Genomic DNA, 21,021 nt, shown 5'->3' on the forward strand with positions numbered 1-21,021 from the left:
CTCTCTCTCTCTCTCTCTCTCTCTCTCTCTCTCTCTTGCTATTCTTTTCACATTAACCCTGTTGTCCTTACCTGTGCTGGTGTGTTTGTGTTTTGGCTCTGTAGGTTTAGCCCGTATGAATGGTACGATGCTCACCCCTGCAACCCCGGCTCTGACGTGGTGGAAAACAACTTCACCCTCCTCAACAGCTTCTGGTTTGGAGTTGGCTCTCTCATGCAACAAGGTATGGACCAGAACCAGAGTATACCCTCTCCACCCTCTCGATTGCCCTCATTTTCTCTGTCTTTGTTACCTCCGCCAAGGAGATTATGTTTTCGGTAGTGTTGGTTTGTTTGTCTGTTTGTTTGTTTGTCAGCAGGATAATTTAAAAAAGTTGGGCACGGATTTTGATGACATTTTGTGGAGTTGTTGGAAATGACCAAAGGAACAAGTGGTTCAATTTTAGTGGTGATCAGGATCACGATGCGGGACCAGGAATTTTTAAAATGATTCTTCACAGCTGTGGGATTTCAGTTTCTAACTCCACAAAAACAAGACAGAAAGACTTGGAAAAAATGGCGGAGGTCTGCACTCTATCAGTGCATTTCTATGTTTTAACATCTTTTTTTCCTCTCTTTTTTTCCTCTCTGATCACTTTGCTCTGTTTCTTGTCATTGGCTCCCCTTTCATTGTTTCTATTGCTACATCATCCCCTTGTTCATCTTCATTCTCTCTCTCTCTCTCTCTCTCTCTCTCTCTCTCTCTCTCTCTCTCTCTCTCTCTCTCTCTCTCTGCCTCTCTGTCTCACCAGAATAACATCTGTGCCGTCTCCAAAACCCATTTATTGACAGCTACAAGGTTTTTCTATTCTGTGCCTGTTTTTTAAGCCAGCCTTCCTTTTCTTTTTTTTAAGCCAGTCTTCCGTTTCTTTTTGTCTGTCTCTCTTTCTTTTACAAACGCCGTCTGTCACGAGCAAGTGAAACTAAGGCTTCCGTGACAAAAGATGATATTGTCATTGTGGTGGAGCGAAAGGTGTCAGGCACCTGTCACCCTCTTGCTCGGTGGGAGGGAAGACATGTCAGTGGAGGTGCTGTTTTCTTTCTTTCTCTCTCGCTCCATCTCTCAGCTCCCCTTCTCTTTTTGTCTCTATCCCTCTCTCTCTCCCTAGCTCAATGCTCTCTCTCCTTACTCTCCTTTTCTCTTGTGCTATGTCATTCTCTTTGTCGCTATGCGCCTCCCTCTTTTGCTCTGTCATATACCTTCATCTCTCTCTCTCTCTCTCTCTCTCTCTCTCTCTCTCTCTCTCTCTCTCTCTCTCTCTCTCTGTCTATGTCTCTCTCTCTCTCTCTCTCTCTCTCTCTCTCTCTCTCTCTCCGTCTCTCTCTCTCTCTCTGTCTCTCTGTCTCTCTCTCTCTCTCTCTCTCTCTCTCTATGTCTCTCTCTGTCTCTCTGTCTGTCTCTCTGTCTCTGTCTCTGTCTCTCTCTCTCTCTCTCTCTCTCTCTCTCTCTCTCTCTCTCTCTCTCTCTCTCTCTCTCTCTCTCTCCCTCTGTCAGTGCTTTTGTTTCCTTATAAACTGGAGCATGTCTGTGCCTGTGCCCCGCCAGGGACCTCGCTTTCATGTCTGGGCCAAGAGTTGGTGGCATGGATCAAAGTCCAGAGATGCAGGAGGGAGAGCATGCCTTTTACCTCTATGGGCTGACGTGATGCTGTGTTGCTTGTAGTTTTCGAAGGGCTCCTATAGTCCTCTTTTATGTACAGACACAAACTTCATAGGAGGCTCGCTGCCATTGCTAGTGGTGTCATTTTTACAGATTTATAAACAGCAGGTGCGCCCAACTCCCAGAATGATGCTTGTCATTGGTTGTGATTCAAGATAGGCGACACATAAACTATAAACAATCCTCCTCTCGTTCCTTTTTATAATAACATGTCCAGGGAATGACAGTGTTTCAGCACTAGGCCATCATTCTCTCATTTTTTATTTTTTTGATTCGAAATCTCTCCATCGCTGATATTCCAGTCTGGCTGTCATTTTTGTCAGAATGGCATCCGTTCGACATCCATCTGTCCCATTGTAACAATGAATGGCAAATATGATTCATTGTATCACTGTGAGATTGATGTAATTGGAAAGTAATGAGAAAAGCATTCATAAAATATACATCCGTTTTCTATGTTTTGTGATCACGTGGTTTGATTAAGATGTTCATTTTGACTGCGACTCTGTTCATTAACGTAGCGGTATAGGCATCCCTTGACATTTACGAGGCTAAATAGGAAGCCCAACTTTTTTATATAACACAGCATCAGCACCTGTCCATGGAGCACTGCTGGCAATCTTCCCATTGCAAATAATATGATCTTGGCGAGATCGAGAGAGCAGCGGCTAACCCTTTTGCCTCTCAAGTGTAGTCACATCAATTCTTTAGCAGTGCCTTCCAACTCTCCGCATCATTGAAGCCAGAGACATGAAGGCCATGCTAGTGAAAGAGAGTATAGTTTCTATTTTGTGGTGGTCACTGCAGATGAAAAAAAAAACGTTTTTCTAAGTTCTGTATAAACAATGGAAATAATTGAAGTTGAATATATTATATTAACAGGAAAACAGTCTTTTGTTGATGAGTGAGGTGAGGTTGGTGTGTCATTGAGCATTGGATTTTCTTTCCTGTAATTAGCCCGAGTTGCACTTGTTGAGATGTCTCACTTGTGTTGTGCAATTTGTTCAATGAGTAATGACGAATCGAATTCGAACTGATGGCATGGCTATTTCTGGTGTTTGGTTAGCAAAATAAATGTTAATTGTGTTGTTCAATTAGCACACAATGCATTTTGCTGTGTGAATTGGACACCTAGGGAGTAGACTCACCACAAAGAGTTAACTATTGTTAATAAAGTGTTAAATTCACAACTCTGAAAGTGTTGAATTAGCTTTGCAAAATTCACTGTGCTGTAAGCATACCCAATGTGCTTACTGAAACGTAAAATGATATGAAATTCAAAATCATCATGGCTGATAGTGTGTCTAGTAAATAGTCATATGTTCCTACAGTTAATGGTTTCTGAATTGATATTTGAAAAATAAGCATCAGACAAATTAGACAAATTAGCCATATCGTGCTCCATCTGAAATTGTCTTAAATCACGGCGGCATTTTGGGATATTTGAAAAAATGTCAGGTTCCACTTTGTAATCTTGCAAGCAATGCAAATTTACTCTCTGAAACATACTGTACATTTGAATACATTTGGCCACAGAGGGAGAGGAGAGGGAGTGCTGTAGGAGGGGCGAAGGTCTCAATCTACAGTATTGAAATGCTTGAGGAGGACGGGGGGAGATCAATGGAGATGGGCTGGGCCTACAGTAGTGCTGTTTTTTGAGGTGGGTATTTGCCAGGTAGGATGAGGAAATGCTATACAGAGTAGTGTCCTGCACACACACACTCACACACACACACACACACACACACACACACACACACACACACACACACACACACACACACACACACACACACACACACACACACACACAAGCTTACCACTGGGTTTGTGGGGGAAAATACTTCACCATGTCTGTCAACCAGTGTGTGAGTGTGTTTCCTTGACTGCACCATGATTGCTTTTTGCAAGGTCCTGCCAGGAGCACATTGAGTAGAGTAGTAGAGTAGAGTAACTTTATTGATCCCGGGGGAGAAATTAAGGTGTCAAGTAGTTTACATAATCTTTGTCTCATGGAAGATGCATAGTATTAGCCTGGCGACGCCATACTCCACCCAAAGATTTTGGCTCCGCACATCGTCTGGCAAAAGCCTCAAGCTCGGTTCTCTCAGTGTGTGGCCAATCAGCAAACAGTTGAGAGTGGTGACGCAGAACTCACCCGCGAAGTCCGTTGCTGATTGGTTAAGGTAACTATATTCACACTTTTGTTTTGTTATTTGTATGCTTTTCCGACGCTATATTGTAACAGTCATGCTAATGAAGCACAATATGGGTTTTAATTTGAATTCGGAACTCAGATGAATTTAAATGGCAGGCAGAGTAAGATCAGACCATCTGCCACCCTCCACAGAGACAGATTCCTCTTGGCTTTTGCCAGACTGTTTGACGGAGTCAACAGTCGCTTTCGCCCAGGCTAGCATAGTATGCACATGGAACAGGGACAAGTAAGTGGCCTCTACTGTACATGTGACGTGACATGGCAGAGGGCACATTTTACAAATTATGTTAAAATTATTCTGGCTGTTCAATGTCAAAGGGCATGGCTAGCCAGTGGCCATGTGGTAAGCTAGCATGTCCTATACATAATTACTCATACTGTATACAATGGGTATGTATATTTTCCATCATACGTTTCTCAAATCATGCTCTAAACCCTCATTGGTGTAACATGTGGCCGCCCAAGCGACTAATGCAAGGTGATGTGAACCCACAGACGAGGCCGTCCTCCCCACGGGGCAAGCGCTATTCAGACATACAGGTATTCAGACATATCGCTATTCAGACACCACATATGCAGAAGGGTTAGGGTTAGGGTTAGGGTTAGGGTCAGGATCAGAGTCAGGCTTAGGGTTAGGGTAACTGCGTGTACTCTCGTGCTGGTATGCAGACAATAGACATCAATGTCTGAATAGCGGCATGTCTGAATAGTGCCATGTAACCGTCATCCTCGTGCAGGCCTGTGTTACCATTAGTGTAGGCTAGCTACCGCCCTGCTGACTGCTGAGCTATGCGCTCATCCACACACATGCATACGCACACAAGCCTTCACACACACTCTCAAAATGATTCATGTACACACACACATGCTCACACACCCGCACAGACACATGTACGCACAAACGCAAGAACACACGCACGCACGCACGCAAGCACGCACGCAAGCACGCACGCAAGCACGCACGCACGCACATAACACACCAAAAGCGTCTTCTCCTATTTCCAGGGCTGTCAGGATCAACCTCATCGCTCAACCCCGGCTCTCTCCGTGTAAACTTTAAACAGTGCAGAAGTGCTTATGATGTTTGCATACAGGGCCCAGCCCGACAACTCCCAAGGCGAACCGTTTTGCAGCCCTGGGCAAGCAAGCAAAAGAGCTTTATTAAAATGCTAATGTGGCTACATCTAGCTAGTATATTGCCGGGGCAGTTCACGTTTAATCTTTCAGTGTGTCGAAGTGGATTTTTGTCGTAGATTGTGTGCCCAGAGCTGAGGAATGGGATGGATGTGAAGAGCTCGCTCTGGCTTTCTTGTGTGTGTGTGTGTGTGTGTGTGTGTGTGTGTGTGTGTGTGTGTGTGTGTGTGCGTGTGTGCGTGTGTGCGTGTGTGCGTGTGTGCGTGTGTGCGTGCGTGCGTGCGTGCGTGCGTGCGTGCGTGCGTGTGTGTGTGCCTGCGTGCCTGTATGCATATTTGTGTGTGTTTACTGTGTGTGTGTGTGTGTGTTTGTGTGTGTGTGTGTATGTGTGTGTGTATGTGTGTGTGTGTGCGTGCGCACATGTGCACGCGTGTATACATTGTCTTGAATGCATGCTGTATAATACAACACGCTGCAGCACCATTGGCATAATGAATTGCCAGTACGTCATTTTTATTTCGTTTTCAGCAGCTTTGTTGGTACTGCCAGTGGCATTACATGGTTGTGTGAAGCACTGTTGAACATGCAAGCATCCCTTGCCGGCCTGCAGCTTTGGTACCACGATACAGCATTCTCTCTCTCTCTATCTCTTTCTCTCTCGCTCTCTTTTTCTCTCTGGCACTGTGCCATCCTGCTGGGATGTTGAGTTCTGTGGCCAAACAGATTAAAAACACCAGACTTTAAGCTACGCCATTTAAAAACCAATCGTAATGAATAATGAATGCTAGTGTGTACCTGTATCTTTCTAGATGCTTCCGCTGTGCTTATTGTTTTCATGTTGCAGATATTCAGCAAGTGTATCTCTCTCTCTCTCTCTCTCTCTCTCTCTCTCTCTCTCTCTCTCTCTCTCTCTCTCTCTCTCTCCTCTCTCCCCCCCCCCCCCCCCCCCCTCTCTCTCTCTCACTCACTCAGACACACTCAGACACACACACACACACACACACACACACACACACACACACACACACACACACACACACACACACACACACACACACACACACACACACACACACACACACACACACACACACACACACGGGCCCATTTGCTTATGCTGACGAGCAGATGTTTGGAGTCAGCACTCCAGACACACCACGGCCGCTTGTTTAAATGTGCTCGCCTTCAGAAAGCACAATGTCACCATGTGAATGGGGTTGCGGGTGGTGTGCTGGGTTGCTGGGTTGCTGGGTGGGGGGTGTTGGGTGGGGAGTGGCTTGCCACGGTGTGCGTATTGATTATGTCGTTATTAGGGGTATGATGTATGCCCGGTGCCACGGCGATAAGCTGCATTTACCTACAGCTTTATTGAGAGGGAAGGAGAAATGGGAGGGAGAGGTGGGAGAGGCAGAGGCAGGAGAGAGAGAGTGCGGGTCGGGAGAAATATACGCAGGGTACAGAGGAAGCGAGACATGGAGAGAAAGAGGCAAGAGGAGAAGTGGGAAGAAAAATAAGTAAGCGATGAAGAGCAGGGAGAAAGAAAGGGAATGTAGAACAGAGAGAGGGAGAGAGAGAGACAGAGGCAGAGAGAGAGAGAGAGGGGGCTTTAAATATATTTGTGCAATAATATGGTAGAAGAAATATCTTGTGGAGTGTGATTTTTCACTATAATCCCTGCAGTGTTTTATAAGTATGTGCATGAGGAGTGCTTTGTTACAATAGTGCATTAAGTTTTCACACCCTGAGATCATTTACAAAACCAGCCCCAGGCATTATGCAACGATATAAGAAAAACAGTGATACAAATCCTGTAAGGCACATAGGCTATTGTACAAATCATGTTGCTGACTGTGCTGAGAAACAGTATAGCATATTTTGGGGTGTTATTTTAACACTTAGTAAGAGTAGGAGCAAGTGTTTGGTGGTAGAACATTTGTGGACCTTCCCAAAGTGTGCTGAGAGGTCACAGAGTTTGCAGAGTGGATGCGAGTTTGATCACTGAGCTGGCTGACCTCAGTTACACTAGCACTGTCAGGGCAGTGTGGAGAGCTCCGCCAGGGTCCCGTATGGTTCCCAGAGGAGCTCACCTTCTGGGTTGGTAGAGGGAATATTTGAAAAGTTTAAAGGTGAGGTTTTGTCCATCCTTGCCACCGAAAAAATCCCTCAAAACCATTCTCAGTATGTAGACTTAACACAGTTGCCCCATTACTCCATGACAAGATGCAAACCACCATTGTTATTGAACAACAATTGTATCGACCAATTACTGGCCAGAGAACTTACCAATCCTATAGGACCAGGACCAGTGTGTAGTACGTAGAGCACATTGCGGAGCTGTGCAGAGCTACTCAAATCTAGCAAGAGCCAGGCTAACGTGTTCTGCCAGGGTCCCCTATCCCAGAGGAGCTCACCTGGGGGTTGGTAGAGGAAAAGTTAAAAGCTAAGTTAACTTTTCGTAGAGGTCTGAAGTGTCCACTTGATGTCATGTTAACTTGCGATGTCAAGTTTGCTCTTCTACACTCTAGTATGCTTCTGTTTTGGAAGTTAGAAAGTTTTTAGAAAAAAATGACAGCAGGAACACTTAATGAATCAATCACTAACAAGCACATGTTGACTTACACATGATGATTTTCACAAGGCAACTGTAACTTTCATGACCATATGGTGCATAAACAAGATGGATGTTTATTTTGTAATAAATGCAAGACATAGCTGAGTAATATAGCCTGCAAAATGGTGCATTTGGGACTTTATATGAACCCAAATAAAATGAGTTTCCTATTTGAAAATGCACCAGGCCCTCATTTTTTTTTTTTTTTTACAAGCAGCGTTGTGGTAATGATACCTCAGGCACATATCACCATGACAATGTTGTTTTTGGGAGTGGACTAGGAGGCTCCATATGGCAGACTGGCATGTCTTTGATGTGCAAAGCTGAGCCTCAAGACATGTTTCAAGACATAGCTCAAGACGTCAAGTACATTTTATGCTTCTGTGTTCAAATATCACAAAGACTTTGAATTTGCTTTTGAGAATTCATTTTTTGTTCAGGATCCAGTTCATATTTGTTTGTGTCTTCTTCTTCCGCGTTGTGAACGTGCTGTGTTCAATATTCCTCCCTAGTTATACAGTATTATGTCCTTCACACCTGAGGAGAGTTGGGGATTAAGTTTTTCTCTGTACTACTGAAACACAGACATCAGCAGATCTGTCTAATCAGCTAGTATGAAAGGGATGTGTAAAAGTTTCTCTGAAAGACGTGAGAACAAACTGTGAGTGTGTGCATTTGTTAAACTCTATTTAATACACCTCTGAGCCATAACATAACCTCTGTTAGCTTGTGTGTGTGTGTGTGTGTGTGTGTGTGTGTGTGTGTGTGTGTGTGTGTGTGTGTGTGTGTGTGTGTGTGTGTGTGTGTGTGTGTGTGTGTGTGTGTGTGTGTGTGTGTGTGTGTGTGTGTGTGTGTGTGTGTGTGTGTGTGTGTGCGCGTGCGTGCGTGCGTGCGTGCGTGCGTGCGTGCGTGTGTGTTAGTGCGTATAGTGTGCAGCACAACACCCTGTGCCTTATTTGTCAAATTCTGGGACATGTTTTTACTGTGGGTGGTTTTTGCTTTGTTCTTTGGACAATTCCTTTCTACAACGGCCCTTGACCTCCAAGTGCACCGCCATCCAAGTGCAGTGCACAGCCCTCCTGCCGATCCCTGCATCCTGCATTCTCACAGCATTTTTCCATTTTTCCCCATTAACTTGATCCATGCCCAAAATGCCCACCCCTCGTCCTCTCAGGTATTACTGCTGTGCAATAATGCCAATTAAAGACTCTTTAAAACTCTTTGTCCCTCAAAGTCCAAGTGTAGAGAATAGCCTCCTGCCTCTTGCACTCTCCACAGCACTCCAATGACTGAATTATATATGCACAGCCTTTGTATTGGGGTGGTACTACCTTTTACACTGTTCATTCACTTGAATGGTAACACTCAATAATAATGAATGCATAAATAGCACTATTAAGGCTTAGTAAATAATTAACCAATGATGAACAAAACATGATCAAATGGTTTTGTTATTTGCAAAAGTTCAAAGATCCATGCACAGCTTCTAGGTGCTGGTAAACGCAAAAATGTGCAAAACTTCAAAAGGAAAAAATGTACCGCACATTTCTTTGACTTTTATGCTCTTTTATTCAGAGCGAACAACGCGTTTCACATCTGTGCGTCATCAGGTTCGTTCAGTCAATGTCTGAGCGAACTTGATGACGCACAGATGTGAAACGCGTTGTTCACTCTGAATAAAAGAGCCTAAAGGTCAAACAAGTGTGCGGTAAACTTTTTCCTTTTGAAGTTTTTATTATTTATTAAGTTTTGGTAATGCTTTATATCTTGATATGTTCAAAATTTTACAAACCCTTTCATTTAATTTAGTATTTGTTTTTAATTTACAAGAAAAGTAAATGCTTCATAAAAGAATCGTACCCATAAAATATTAACATAACATTTCCCACTCATTTACAAAAAATAGTTGATGTTTTGTTCATCATTAGTTAATTATTTACTATGTTTTTATAATGCTTTTTTTGTATCATTGTTATAAAGTGTTACTAAGTTAATAATAAACTAGTGGCCAACAATCCCTGCTATGCTTTTCTTTTTTGGATGATGCTGGGCCTTGTCTCGTTGCAATGCAACAGGATAGTTTTATTCCCGCTACCTTACTGTACTTCTTTTTTCAGCTATCGTTACCACAATCATTTTGGCAACTCCAGCCTATTTGAAATTCTGTTTTCTGTTGCAAGCCAGTGTTTTAGTTGTTTCCCTCATTGTTTTGTTAGCGTTCTGTTGGCTTTATAGACAGGCTAAAGAGACTTGCTAGCATCCATTGCTTTTTTTGAGGGAGGAAGAGCTCAAGGCTGTCTTAACAAGTCTTCTTAAGTTATGTCCATTCATTTGTTCCTCACTGATGAGCAGTTAGTCATATCCTATGGGGTATGTTGTGGTTAGCATTTGGCCCCTGCCATGCCAAGGTCATAACGCCTTATCTTCCAAACAGTTTTATCACTAATGTTTGACTATTGCTATTATGGGTTGCATTGCAGGCCCAATGATACACTAAATATTTCCTCGAGCTTAGATTGGTGATCCTGATAAAACACATACATCCAACAGAACAACAATATTTAAATGCATCTTTGTAAATATTAAGCTTTTAAAGGTTACATGTTAAACTAAGGCCAATACTCTATTATGAAACCTATGCATTTCTGGATGTGCTATTTGATTTGTTTTACCATTTACTTTTTAATTCATCACTTGCATAGGAGGCACAGCTAAGGGTACAGTAGTACTCGATGTGGTTACAAAATGTTACACATTAATTTCCTACTATATATGCATAGTGATTAGGTATGTCAATCAAACCATTTCTTGGTACCACTGTTGTGGAATCATTATTTGATCATGGTTATTTTTCTTCATTGCCTTCTCCCAGGGAACTACACAGTGCAAGGAGTGCCTACTATGGTCAGTATGTATTGGAGATTCCCAAAAGTTGTGAAAGAAAAAAAGATGTCATCACACAGCCAAAACTAATGGAAAGGAATCGAAAGGAAACTCAAGGGGCAATTCTTGCAAACAAATTAACAACAAAAAAAGCACTGTAATTGTTATGCCCCACTACTACTGTGACGTAATGTGATATCGCTGTCCATGTACATGGACACATGTCTCTACACAGGTTCAGAGCTGATGCCCAAGGCCCTTTCGACGAGGATCATTGGTGGAATCTGGTGGTTCTTCACCCTCATCATTATCTCCTCCTACACGGCCAACTTGGCAGCATTTCTCACTGTGGAGAGGATGGATGCACCTGTAGACTCAGCTGATGACCTGGCCAAGCAGACCAAGATTGAGTATGGTGTGGTTCGGGACGGTGCCACCATGACTTTCTTCAAGGTGTGTATTTTGCAAAATATATTAATTTTAGAAATCCTGCTTTAAAAAGACATAAATATTTGGTAACACTTTATTTTAGGGATAAATCTATAAGCACAAATATTTTTGAGCATTTTTGTGTTCAGTAATGAAACAATCTTTGCCTGTTGGTACAAGACGAATTACTATTCTGCGGTAGTATCGCAAAATGTCAGTTTTATTAAAACAGGAATTAAGGATTAAAACTTTCTTTTGATTTATCTTCCATTCCAATTTTACAGATTTTTTGTTGTTTTTAATAGGATCCTTTCTCTCGTTTCTTGCTTCACATCTGTGTGAGATGTCGTCTATGGTGCTGAAAACAAAAAAAAAAGGAAATCACTCCCCCGCACACAGTCTCCTATCTAGTTAGATCTTAATTCCCAAACGCAAAGTCTCCTGCACTCCTGCCTCTTCGGCTCCACAGGCCGTTTGAAGTATGCCATCGTAATGATTTTCTATTTCAAACTTTCAGCTCTTGCCCGCAAGGGTTTATTTCGTCTTCTCGTTCTTTCTTATTCTCATTTTATTTTCGGAAATTATTGAATTATTTTAAGTTTCATGTGTGGTGCAGACTTCACAAAATCCTTTAAATTTGAATTTTGGCTGATAACGTGGTAAAGCGAAGGCTCTTATGAAGGCTGTGACTGGCAAGCCAGTAGCCTCTTTGTGCCCATGGACCCACTGTTGGGCCTGTTCACTCTTTGCGGATAAGCCTCAACACTACATCACAACATTGCTATGACATCACTGAAAGCATTAATTAACAGATGAAGACTCTGTCTTTACAATCTGGTATCAAAAAGGTTATTATATAGGCTCTGCACAAAGGGGTTAGGTTAAAGCAATACATTGGTCACGCATGAGGGAATTTACTGTGACAACAGTTGTAGATGAACTGGTGCTGGGCAGAAGGCTTTTCTGATGCCACTCCATCAGTTTGTTCAGGATCACCTCAACCAAGGAATCAATTGTGATGCCTGAAGACGTTTCATATTGCATTATATACTATCATCCCAAATGAGCAGCTGTCGTCTCCGCTGACGACACCGAAATCACAGCGTATTGTTTGTCTGTTCCAGGAGAGACTTTGCGTCCTTATTTTCCTGGCTTGATTTCACTCTGCCCGCCTGATTGCAGCGCTAAAGATGATGAGATTTTAAAGGCAGGTGTCAGTAATTACAGCGCCGTTTGAGCCTGTCATCTCAAGTGCCTCTCGCCTCTCGTTTGTAGAGAGGAAGGGATGAAGACAGACAAAGACTGAGTGATAGAGAGGAAAAGACAAAGGGAGAGGGTTTGAAAGAAAGACAGAGACAGACAGGTGGGAGGACAGAGAGACAGACAGAGAGACAGACAGACAGACAGACAGACAGACAGACAGACAGACAGACAGACAGACAGACAGACAGACAGACAGACAGACAGACAGACAGACAGACAGACAGACAGACAGACAGACATGCAGGCAGACAGAGACAAAGAGACAGGGATAGATGGACTGGAACACATCAACATAGAGGTGAGCTGGAACTGATTTGTTGTCACCGTTCTCACAGATCCTGAGAGCCATTTTCAAGGCTCACTCTGAGAGAGGGAGGTTAATTCACTGTGTTCCGATTCTTTCAAATGTGAGGCGAGAGACGGTGTCGCTTGACGGAGTGTTTCCATCCCATATGTCACCTCAGATACTCCAGACAAGACTACGCTGGTAATTATCTAAGATTAGCCATGGCATCGGGTGCAACCTCTGCACGCAAAAGCCATGAAATGTCACACAGCCCAGCTGTCATTAAAGAGAGACAGACTATTTTATACAATTTTTAAAGAAAATAAAGTGTTACACTGTTGAATTGCAGAATCCCCACCATTATCCCTTGACATCATTCCTTGTAATCTTGAGTTTAATGTTTTATGTCTATTTTAGTATTTTTACATTTTTTTGTATCATATCTGTTAAATATATCTAGTGGCTGGCCTTGGCAGAAGAACAGTGAGCACAGTGTTTGAATAGGTGACTGGAAGACATGTCAGGCTGTGTGCTATTCACTCTGTCAGTCCAAGGCGCAGAGAATACTCTCATCCACTTTCAATTATACTAGCAGACGACGAGTAAAGAATAGCCTTTAAAGGTGACTGAAAGGGTAACAGGTACTGAAGGTTGAGGAGACATTGTCAACAGCATGGGTGTTGCTGATGGTGTATTACAAAATCAACTGTTCCATGGGTGCAAGGGAACAAGTACTCCTAACCCAAAAAAACAAGTATTTCTGAAAAAAGAAAATGGACATGCTTGTCAACTGTTTGTTGTGACAAGCTCTTCGTGTCAGTGTCAACAGGATAGAGGAAACACTGGCTGTGTTCAATGGTTTACAGTTCATTATTTGACATGTGTTGTTTAAAAGTTGTGTTTTCATTAATGAAATACAACAAGTCTATTCTACTTTCCTGTTTTGTAAAGTGTCCTGAACCACATACTCTCTATACTTACACTCGCATTTCACTGTTTGTGTGTGTGTGTGTGTGCGCGTGTATGCGTGTGTGTGTGTGTGTGTGTGTGTGTGTGTGTGTGTGTGTGTGTGTGTGTGTGTGTGTGTGTGTGTGTGTGTGTGTGTGTGTGTGTGTGTGTGTGTGTGTGTGTGTGTGTGTGTGTGTGTGTGTGTGTGTGTTTGTGTGTGTATGTGTACGTGTGCGTGTGTGTGTGTGTGTGTGTGCCTGTATGTGTGTGTGTGTGTGCATGTGTTCGTGAACAGAGGTCAAAGGTGACAACCTTTGAGAAGATGTGGGCGTTCATGAGCAGCCGCCAGAGCACATCGCTGGTGAAATCCATTGAGGATGGCATCCAGCGGGCGCTGAAGTCGGACTATGCCCTGCTGATGGAGTCCACCACCATAGACTACATCACGCGCCACAACTGCAACCTCACCAAGATGGGAGGCCTCATCGACAGCAAAGGCTACGGCATCGGCACACCCAAAGGTATCATCCCTCAGCCCAAGGCCTACAGAACGAAAAGTTGCTTTCAACCATTGAACGATATTGTAGCTGCTTAACATTTTCAACCAGACACATGGCGTATCGATTCAGGCCAAGTGATTTAGTACAAAGACTGCTTTGCAAAGACTGCATCATGTACAGTTTAATATGTAGCCAGTGCAGGAGTACCATTGGGGAACCTTTGTCTGTTGAGGCAACACATGTTAACACCAATGTCATGCAGATGTGATATATATGCAACATAGGCACTTGACATTGGAGCCCATTTCTTCAACTTTCACATAATGTATCTCATCTAGAGATATAAAAAACATTTATTTTTTTAGACGGTAGTAAATGGTAAGGAAAGGGCTAAAGGAAAGGCAGTGGCGGATCTAGCCGTTTCGGGGCCCTAGGCGAAATATGAACATGGGGACCTCAAAAGTCATTATGTAGACATAAAAAAAATCTTTCTATTTTACAAAAGTGACAAATTAAGATCCATCTTATTTTGTGTGTTTTTATCGCGACTGGTGTGACAGTTGAGGGCCCTTAAGGAGGACAGATTTGGTCGGGGCCCTAGGCAATTGCCTAGGTTTGCCTAATGGAAAGTCCGCCTCTGAGGAAAGGTACAACCAAGGGAGGTTGCCTTGTAAGTGAATAGCCCTTAGAGTGTATGAAAGTGGTCTGCCACTATTTACCATTTGAAATAACAGCCTTTTTTATGATGACCAATGTCATCCTCCACAAAGGTCCCTGCTTTTTAATCCCCAAATATAAGACATGAAGACAGGCTCTGGGGCGAAGGTAGAAAGGGAAGGGAAATGGTATGGAAAGCACACTTTACACTTCACAAGAATACCAGCAGGTGTGAATAATAGCATGTATTCTCTTTTCAATGAGTACTTGAGGATGTGTCAAGCATACATACACCCACCGATGTTAAAAACTGGGTCCATATGTACAGCATAGGCCAAACGTTTGGTCTCATTCAATGCATTCTCTTTTTTTTGAGGCTATTCACAGTACTTTGTACATTTTTGCAGAGGACGTCAAAACTGTCCATGAACATGTGTAAAATCATACTGTATATTTAACAAAAAATATCAATTCTAGCAGTTGTCCAACAGCCACGAAAATAAAGAGAATGCATTGAATGAGAAGATGTGTCCAAACTTTTGGCCTATACTGTATACAATACTTTACTTTACCCTGTATAGCCTACCTTTTCCGCTTTACCACTGAGGAAAGGGGCTAGAGGGTAACTGTGTGGTTTTGCCTCTCCCAGTCTCCCAGACCCACAGGGCCTCTGAAGGCCATTAGCACTTAATGGCTCAGCATATGGACTTTGTAATGCATGCCTCACTCGCGTCCCGCTCTGGTGCCATATGTTTTGCTTTTGCAGAAGGTGCTGGCGTAGTGAGCATGCACAAATGTTTGGCGTAGCCATTTGTTGAGGTTACTGTATCCAATGGTCTGTTTATGTCTCTCATTAAAGGCTTGTCTTCCCTGTGATTTTTTTATGATATCAGAATAATCAGCACTAACCAGAATCCATGTGGACCATATGTTTTTCTCTCCACCACCACCACTTCACTCTCTCCTCCATCCCTCATTTTTCTGTCCACATATTCTTTTACTAAGGGCGCGATCACACAGACCGCAGATTTTACAGTAGGAGGCGGATGTGTTCTATTGTTTGTCAATGAAAATGAGCGGATTACGCGTCTAATATCAGCGCAAGGCGGGTTGCGGATTCTCCGCCTCTCCGCGCCTGTCGGATCGAGTTGAAAAAAGTTAAACTCAAGGCGGACAATCCGCTGCGGATGTCCAGATGTTCGATAGGAGACCGTTATCAAAATTCATATTAGATTCACTATCCAACGTTAGGAGAGCAAGAAAAGAGCTCGTCTTCTATTCATTTTACATAGATGAATGGACAAAGCATTTTGTGTATGTTTTCACAACATTTAACGACACAACACCATCGATTAGGCTACGTTGCTAGTGACAGTTGAGTCGTTACGTTGCCTAGTCAACGCATTCAAATAGGCAGTGGGTCCGCGCTTGGTGTGGTCACTTCTGATTAATCAGCTGGACGCGCATCACAGATTGTAGGCAGAAATCCGCGGTCTGTGTGATCGCGCCCTTATTCTGTTTTTTGCCCTCTTCCCAGTTTTCTCTCTTTTGTCTCAATCTATGTCTTTTTTTATCTCGGCCTCTTTCCATCTCTTTTGAGTTCATCCACTCAACAGTAACAGTTCTGATTCCTGCATGCAATACAGAGGGAGGTGGATTTGGGTGTTCAGTAGGGGAACAGACATTTTGTACTGTGCTGCTTTGTGTTGCAGTTGCTATGCTGACCTCACTCAAACTCTGCTCTACGCTCTCCCTCTCATCCGCCTTTCTCTCTCTCACTCTCTCTTTCTCTTTCTCTCCCTTTCTCTCTCCTTCCCTACCTCCCTCTCTCTCTCCTTCCCTACCTCGTTCTCTCTCCTTCCCTACCTTTCTCTCTCTCCCCCACTCTCCCCCCGTCTCTCTCTGTCTCTCTCTCTGTCTCTCTCTCTCTCTCTCTCTCTCTCTCTCTCTCTCTCTCTCTCTCTCTCTCTCTCTCTCTCATCTCCCAGGTTCACCGTACCGTGACAAGATCAGCATCGCCATCCTGAGTATCATGGAGGATGGTCGTCTGCACGTGCTGAAGGAGAAGTGGTGGAACGGCGACCACTGTCAGCAGGAGGCGCGCTACGAGGCCGGCCCCATGAGCATCCAGAACCTGGGGGGCATCTTCATCGTGCTGGCCTCGGGCCTGGTGCTCTCCGTCTTCGTGGCCATCGGCGAGTTCATCTACAAGCTGCGCAAGACGGCGGAACGGGAGCAGGTGAGCGGCAATGCATTCCGCGGTGCAGGTTTATATTGGTGTTAACAGCCACACATGGGGTGCATTTCTCAAAAGCGTAGTTGTTAGCTTGTTAGCAACTTGGGTGGTTGCCAATGGAAAATTGCATTGCAAACAACAAAGTAGCTAATGTAGTTATCAACTATGGTTTCGAGAAATGCACCCCTGGTCTCTGAGATGCAGAATATTATAGATCCCTGAATGAATGAATTTGGAAGGTAGAGTTGAGTAGAGTAGTTACTTCATTGATCCCATGGGGACAAGGTGCACTGAGACACACATTCTGGAATGTGCACTCAGGCAAGTGTTTTAGAATCATCCATTTCTAGATTGTGTGTTTTTCCACGCAAGATCCAAAGTTTCAGTGAGTAAACAACCCCTAAAATTATTGGAAGTTATAGCTTATACCAACAAACGCTGACATTTAAGTTAGCATTTACAAAAAAAATATTCTGAGCCAGTTGAAGTGAGATGAAATTTTCAAAATGCAAATTCCTGGATGTTGTGGACTGTCACCATCTTTTTTTCCTGAAAAGAAATACTGTTTGCTTCTGTAATATGCCAGGATTTGAACTTCTAAAAGGATAAAGAAGCTTGAACGCCATAATCAAAGCCTTACCCACATGTCGCAGTCTGCCGGCAGACTTCAACACATGACGTTTGTTTGACATTTCAAGCAGATGTTCCAGAGATACCTTTCGCTATTTCCACAGAGCGATATTTATGTAGAACATCAAAAGCCATGACTGGCATGTCATATCTCTAAGCCTCTCCTAAGCTTCCAAAAGAAATGCTTTACACACTTATTTGACTTGTGTACCATGTTCTGATGTGTCTTTTCTCCTCTCTACTCCTGGTTTGCATCATCATTCCCAAACACATTTCAGTGTCCCAGGGCTCACTGAACACCAGAGATTCATTTCCAATAAGCAAGTGCCCTTGGAGCCGTCAAAATAACTTGTTTCAAGGATAGCGTGGCTCTTAAGTGCTGCCACTTAGGTGTTTTTTTTTAGGCTGTGTGCGCAGACTCTAAAGAGTGCCATTATTGTTGCTTTGGAAGAGGACTGCTGCTAGATAGATGAGGAATGTGAAAGGGGGGGCAAGAAATTAGACGGAATGGGTGTGAACTATAAAAATACGATCTCTCTCTCTCTCTCTCTCTCTCTCTCTCTCTCTCTCTCTCTCTCTCTCTCTCTCTCTCTCTCTCTCTCTCTCTCTCTCTCTCTCTCTCTCTGTCTGACTGGTGTCATCATGAGACCTTGTGTAGACTGCAAAGTGTAAGATGTGTTTTACTGTTTGTCAGAAAGAAAGGGATCCAGTTAAAAATTACATTGAGAATTTAGCTTCAGCTTCAGCTTAATACCTTCAGATATCAGAGATGCATGCATGCATGTACTAACACATGTGCACACACACACACACACACACACACACACACACACACACACACACACACACACACACACACACACACACACACACACACACACAGACACACACACACACACACACACACACACACACACACACACACACACACACACACACACACACACACACACACACACACACACACACACACACACACACTATATACTGTACAATACAATGCAAAGAAGACAATATGAACATTATGTAATTTAGGTTGGTCCAGAGGCTGATCTGTAATGAAACAGTGGCTTGAGGTATTGAGGACAGTGAGAGTGACTTTCTATATCTGCTAATGTTGCTGCTGTCTAAATGTTCCGTCATACAAAATATGTATTTCCTCTGCAAAAAAGAGAAACTGAAGCTAGTGTTTTTTTTAACAGTTTTGCGCCACTGCTATTACTGTAATATGGTTGCATTTAATTGCTAAATCTTACAATGTCGTACTTACTACCTGTCTGTAATAGTGCAATTCATTCTGGTGTGTGTTTCTACAATTACGCACTGCTATTAATTTGACATGGTTGCTTTTGATAGGTAAATATGATGGCGTCGTACTTACTACCTCTTTCTTGTTTGACCTGTGTGTCTCCATGTCTCCCTGGGGCCTTTTATTCCTCTCAAGAGGTCTTTCTGCAATGCGGTGGTGGACGAGATCAGACTGTCGTTCACCTGCGAGAGACGTGTGAGGCACAAGCCTCACCAGCCGCTGGCCTCCCTCCCGGTGTCCCCCCCGCCACCGTCGCTGCCTCCTCTCACCTCGCTGAAGACGGACCGTCAGCAGCACGTGATCAACATGTACACCTACACCAACGACCGTCGCCTGCCCGGAAAGGACAGCATGACAGCCTGCAGCGCCGGGATGACGCCCGTGTTTCCATGACATGCCTCGGCGACGGTCACCTCCGTCACGTGCCGGGGGCGGCGACCGTTGCCGGGGGCGACGCCAGGGACTACGCGTCGGCAACGCTGCCGGAGGGCTTTGTCTCCTTCACGCTGGGCCGCAGGGAGCACCTCCGCAGCGGCGGCGGTGGCAGCAGCAACCACCCGGCCGCCAACACGCTCACGCTGACGCACCACGCCTCCACCCTGCAGCACGTCAGCCAGAACGGCGGCAGCAGCAGCGGCAGCGTCAGCGGCTCCACCTCCATCAACAACTCGAGCTCCACCGACCACATCCTCAAGCCACTCTACCCCACCCGAGAGAGGGAGGGCGGCCGCTCTGTGTCCTTCCTGTGACGTCAAGGCAACGGCGGCGGCGGTGGCGAAGAAGAAGGACAATGGGTCAAGGGGTCAATTGCTAGATGGTAACCTTTGGAAGATCACCAACAAACTCAACGAACAAAAAATACAAACAGATCACCGAAGAACACATATCCACACACAGGCCCAATCCGCAGCCAATGTCCAATGTTTACGTATGAGACAGATTTCTCCAGTGACAACACAACTATTGAGGAACCACTGAAATAACAGAAACCCTCCCCTACTCCCCATGTCAATAAAGTAATAACACAAAAGAGATACTTTACAAAAAGAGACACACAGTGGCATTTCATTCAATTTGTGGAATATGGGCAGACAAGTGGCTTTTTGTAAGCATGGCAATAAAATGAACTAGAGAGTGTCTGCTGGGGGTTGGTTGATGTTTTGCTAGGATATTAAAGATGCCAAACACAGCACATCAGACCAGTTTCAAACAGTGCTTTGGGTGCATTTTTTTGTTCCACTGTTGAAAAACTACAAGCAGCAGACACTCAATGTGAGCCAGTGGACATCGACACAGCGATGAAAGCCATGTCTATTGTGAATATGCGGACATGGAAACTGAAACATTTTTGTGCAAAAATCACCTGGGAGGTCTGAAAGTAAGACTTCAGTCATCAACAGACATACACTGAAATGAATCAAAGAGACGGAAAGAAAGAGACAGACAGACAGACAGACAGACAGACAGACAGACAGACAGACAGACAGACAGACAGACAGACAGACAGACAGACAGACAGACAGACAGACAGACAGACAGACAGACAAGCAGACCAAGAATTGAGTTCAGGTCATGTGATGAAGCATGTCTCCTTGGCAAAGTCTGGAACTGACTACCCACAACTGGCTACCCCCACCCTTACCAAAAAAAAGAAGAAAGAGAGAAAGACAGACAGACAGAAAGAAATAAAGAAAGCAAAAAGAAAGGAATAAAGAGCGAACGAAAGAAAGAAAAACCCTCAATCTCCCTATCAATCAGTGGGGTCTAGACGGCTTGGCCCAGGACGTCCTGAAGACAAGGAAATGAATGCACAAGATAAACAGGGTTGACATCTCACAAAGCCAACACAATAGAGCAAACTATAGGGGATTTTTAGAGACTACTTTCATAACCAGAAATGAGATGTGAGTTGTGAGAATTATTTTTGCTTTCAAACCACCCATTCCCTCCCCCCAACCCCCCAACACCTTGGTCAGGTGCAGCAGTGTTTTCTCTGTTTTGTTTTGTTGTTGTACTTTTGCTATATGGTTTGCAGCCAGGCGTTTAAACATACAGTATACAGTATACAGTGACCAACAGCAAATGAGAAGGGAGGACATGTACTGACAACATAGACAGTGACTCACCGATTGCCAAAGATCTGTCTGCAACATGGCGTCGCGCCTAGCCTGAACATTTGTGGAAGTGCATTGGACAGCCACACGTACTCGACGACACAC

The 21,021-nt window shown here is 44.0% G+C and overlaps 1 protein-coding gene across 1 annotated transcript in view; it reads left to right on the forward strand.

The window, feature by feature from the left end:
• The window catches only part of grik3 (glutamate ionotropic receptor kainate type subunit 3), a 238,742-nt gene extending 219,491 nt beyond the window's left edge, over positions 1–19,251 (forward strand). The window contains exons 13-18 of the mRNA XM_063199095.1: positions 105–223; positions 10,780–10,997; positions 13,766–13,991; positions 16,616–16,866; positions 18,938–19,036; positions 19,094–19,251. Of these exons, the coding sequence (XP_063055165.1) occupies positions 105–223; positions 10,780–10,997; positions 13,766–13,991; positions 16,616–16,866; positions 18,938–19,036; positions 19,094–19,195 (1,015 nt within the window). The 3' untranslated portion in view covers positions 19,196–19,251. The remainder of the gene's footprint in view (positions 1–104; positions 224–10,779; positions 10,998–13,765; positions 13,992–16,615; positions 16,867–18,937; positions 19,037–19,093) is intronic.
• Positions 19,252–21,021: the final 1,770 nt, after the last annotated feature.

Source organism: Engraulis encrasicolus, chromosome 5 (genome assembly GCF_034702125.1).
Source record: "Engraulis encrasicolus isolate BLACKSEA-1 chromosome 5, IST_EnEncr_1.0, whole genome shotgun sequence".
In the NCBI taxonomy this organism is placed as follows: Eukaryota; Metazoa; Chordata; class Actinopteri; order Clupeiformes; family Engraulidae; genus Engraulis; species Engraulis encrasicolus.